This window comes from Juglans microcarpa x Juglans regia, chromosome 7D (genome assembly GCF_004785595.1).
Source record: "Juglans microcarpa x Juglans regia isolate MS1-56 chromosome 7D, Jm3101_v1.0, whole genome shotgun sequence".
In the NCBI taxonomy this organism is placed as follows: domain Eukaryota; kingdom Viridiplantae; phylum Streptophyta; class Magnoliopsida; order Fagales; family Juglandaceae; genus Juglans; species Juglans microcarpa x Juglans regia.
In genome coordinates, this window is record NC_054606.1 from 6,514,835 (window position 1) to 6,517,708 (window position 2,874).

Sequence of the window (2,874 nt, forward strand, 5' to 3'; positions counted from 1 at the left end):
TTGGAAAATTATACCCAGAACATTCAATCGGTAGGATAAAAGAATGAGAAGAATGATTGCCTGCAGCAGACAATAGGCTAAAGCCAAAGTAATTCCAGGTTAAAAAAGCTGGCTTTAAAACTTAAAAGAAAGGTATATAAGTTATACGCAGCCCTATTGAGAGGGAGAATAATAACTTGAAAGATATGAAAGTTAATGAAGCTGTATAAATAAAGACAATAACACAGATCTGGTATCTCCTTTCTTAAACTATAATCGGAATCTCTGGAAGTATGTCATGTATATACAATGAATAAATCAGGCTACTCTAAATAATCAATATCACCTCCCACCACTACCGCCGCCGCCACCACTGCCATCAGGTTTTTTGTGATTAGAACCACTTATGAAAAATCAATCGTATAAAGAATGAAAGTCGTAAGCAGGAGGAGAACCTTGCCTCTCGTCCTCCGGCAAAAGGCAAGAGTACAAATTCCCTCAAACTATATGTTAGTTCAGCTTCCTACGTTGGGACGGGAACATCAAAGATAGCGTCCCAATTGGATCAGCATCACACTAATATCATCAGAAGAGCCTCGTGAAACAGAAAGGTCTACAAGCCTTTTACAGGCAATCAATGGTTCTGGTTTATGGATGCCCATGCACAAAGGACGAGCAATATCTACTGCTTCTTGATTACCGACCTGAAACCAATAGAATAATGAATCTGATCAGTAATTGGGTATTTGTACATTTCAAAGCATTCAAGTGAGCATTTAATCCATAAAAGGAAAAGGAAAATTAAAGCTTAAGAAACCATACCTTATCCCATAAACCATCTGATGCTAAGATCAAGAACTCGTATTCGGGTGTGATTCTAAGAACTTTTGTATCTGGCTCTGCTGTTACCCATTGCTTAAGGTGTCCATCGCCAATACCCCTAGACACAGCCAGAGATCCCTGAATTCTCCATGTACCATGACATAAATCAACATACCCACCCTACAAAATAAAATTCAGAACAGCCCATTAGTCAGATTAATCGGAAATGAAAAGTTGAGATCTGCAATTCACACAATATTGAGGCTGAACAAAATTCCGATTCAATAACACGAACCAAGGTCTCGATTCTGTCCCTTTCGTCTTCCCTTGAAGGACGATGATCAGAGGTCAAAACCTCAGAAGCACCACGTCTGCTCATAACAGCACGACAGTCACCAGCATGAGATACAACTAGGTTCCCTTTCCTGATAAAAGCTGTCACACAGCATGAGCCACCACGTACATCCTCTTTCAAGAAATCAGAGTCTGTGTTCAGGTATCCTTGCTTGACTGCCTCCTCAATTGCATTTTCATCACTTCTCGTCACTTCATCTATTATGTTCTTATCCAAGTTTTCTGCCGCAAACTCGGCAGCTTTTGCACCTCCATGCCCATCAAATACACCAAAGAAAGCCTGCAAAGATGAAACGACACAGTTCAATTCAAATTCCATCGCAATACCTCTACAATTATATAACAATGAGAGGATCCTTTTCATGTTTTTAGCTCATAAGCTTGTTTCAACTTTCAACCGAAACAGTTCCTAAATTTAAAAATTCTTCATCGCTATCCATCCACGCACATGCTCCCCAGAGGGATTTTAGGTATTCATCATTTTTTAGATATAATAATTTCAACATCTCAAGACGAAATTCGAACGTTAAAACCAAATAAATTAATTACACAAGCAGACTCCATTAAAGGGTTATAAATTCACCATAAATTAGTGCTGGGAAAGATTACTCATAAAAACTAATGAATTTCACCACGCAAATCTATTCGATAAATCCAATAAAAGCTCCACAACCACTTAATAGCCAAAAATAATTAATCTCACACAGCGGATCTAGTATTGGAGAAAAGAAAAATAGAAAAAGATAGCTACTCGAACGTTACCTGTTTGGAATCTCCCTCAACGTTAAGCACAGCCGAGTATCTGTCCTCCATAGCCTCTCGCCTCCCTCTTTTGCAATACACAGAATACCCATCCCCCTCTTCCTCGACCACTTCCCTCGCTGCCGCGGACGGCGTAGCCGGAACAGAAAAACTCAATGGAGCCACCGGAATATCAAGCCTCGTCGGCCTCTTCCTCTTCAGAACCGTACTCGGCGACGTGGACGACGAAGAGGACGTCCCAGAAGCCGAAACCGAAGAAGAAGAAGAAAACCCACTTGGTGGCTTGGGAAGACGAAGCCTAAAAGGTGAAGACGGGGATGAAGGAGAAGACAAAGAAGAGGAAGACGAAGAAGATGATGGTTTTAGGTGTGTTAAGGTTAGGGTTATCGCTTCATGGGAGGGTGAAAGTATCGAGTTCTTATTATAGAACAGAGAGGCGGAGGGTGAAAACACCGGAGAGTTCGAAACTGCAACGGAGCAAGACATCTTCTCTCTTCCAAATCCAAAAACCAAATCGTCTTCACAAAACCCTCCGGGACCCTCGTCTAATTCCTCCTCCAACTCTTTGAATCGGTTTTTCGTTTCTGTTTTCGTTCCTCTGATGCCTTTCTTTTTCTTAATTCTTCTTCTGCTTTCGAATATGCCTTCTCTTACGCTGATCTTATGATCTTCACGGATTTAAGAGGTAGAATTTTCACAGAGAGAGAGAGAGAGAGAGAGAGAATCAGAAATAGGGGTTGTCTTCGTCCGTGTATAATTTATATAGAGCGCTCCTTCGGGGCTTATTTTTAACGTCCTTTGACTGGTGTTTAATTTTGTGGGCGCCTGTCCAGATTATATGAAAAGTCATATTTGCCCCTTGCAGGTATTTTAATTAGTCTTTGATTTTTCTTTTTATTCATAGTATCTTTGGTGTACAATTTCTACTCGGTCAAGGCCTTTAGAATCGGATTATTT

At 40.6% G+C, this 2,874-nt stretch overlaps 1 protein-coding gene across 1 annotated transcript; it reads right to left on the reverse strand.

Moving 5' to 3' along the window:
* Positions 1–210: 210 nt before the first annotated feature.
* Positions 211–2,658, reverse strand: LOC121238945 (probable protein phosphatase 2C 25). The gene is made up of 4 exons (XM_041136049.1): positions 1,918–2,658; positions 1,097–1,435; positions 802–981; positions 211–683 (listed from the first exon to the last, which is right to left on the reverse strand). Exons 1-4 carry the CDS (start codon positions 2,401–2,403, stop codon positions 522–524), a joined length of 1,167 nt encoding a protein of 388 aa, XP_040991983.1. The 5' UTR covers positions 2,404–2,658; the 3' UTR covers positions 211–521.
* Between the last annotated feature and the right edge of the window lie 216 nt (positions 2,659–2,874).

What these genes read in the sequence shown, in the direction of transcription:
- LOC121238945 (XM_041136049.1), bottom strand. Translation starts at nt 2,403, where the DNA reads ATGTCTTGCTCCGTTGCAGTTTCGAACTCTCCGGTGTTTTCACCCTCC. An exon ending in TTGAGGGAGATTCCAAACAG is followed by an intron (nt 1,436 to 1,917) that starts GTAACGTTCGAG and finishes TCATCTTTGCAG; the next exon opens with GCTTTCTTTGGTGTATTTGA. An exon ending in CAGATGGTTTATGGGATAAG is followed by an intron (nt 684 to 801) that starts GTATGGTTTCTT and finishes TATTGGTTTCAG; the next exon opens with GTCGGTAATCAAGAAGCAGT.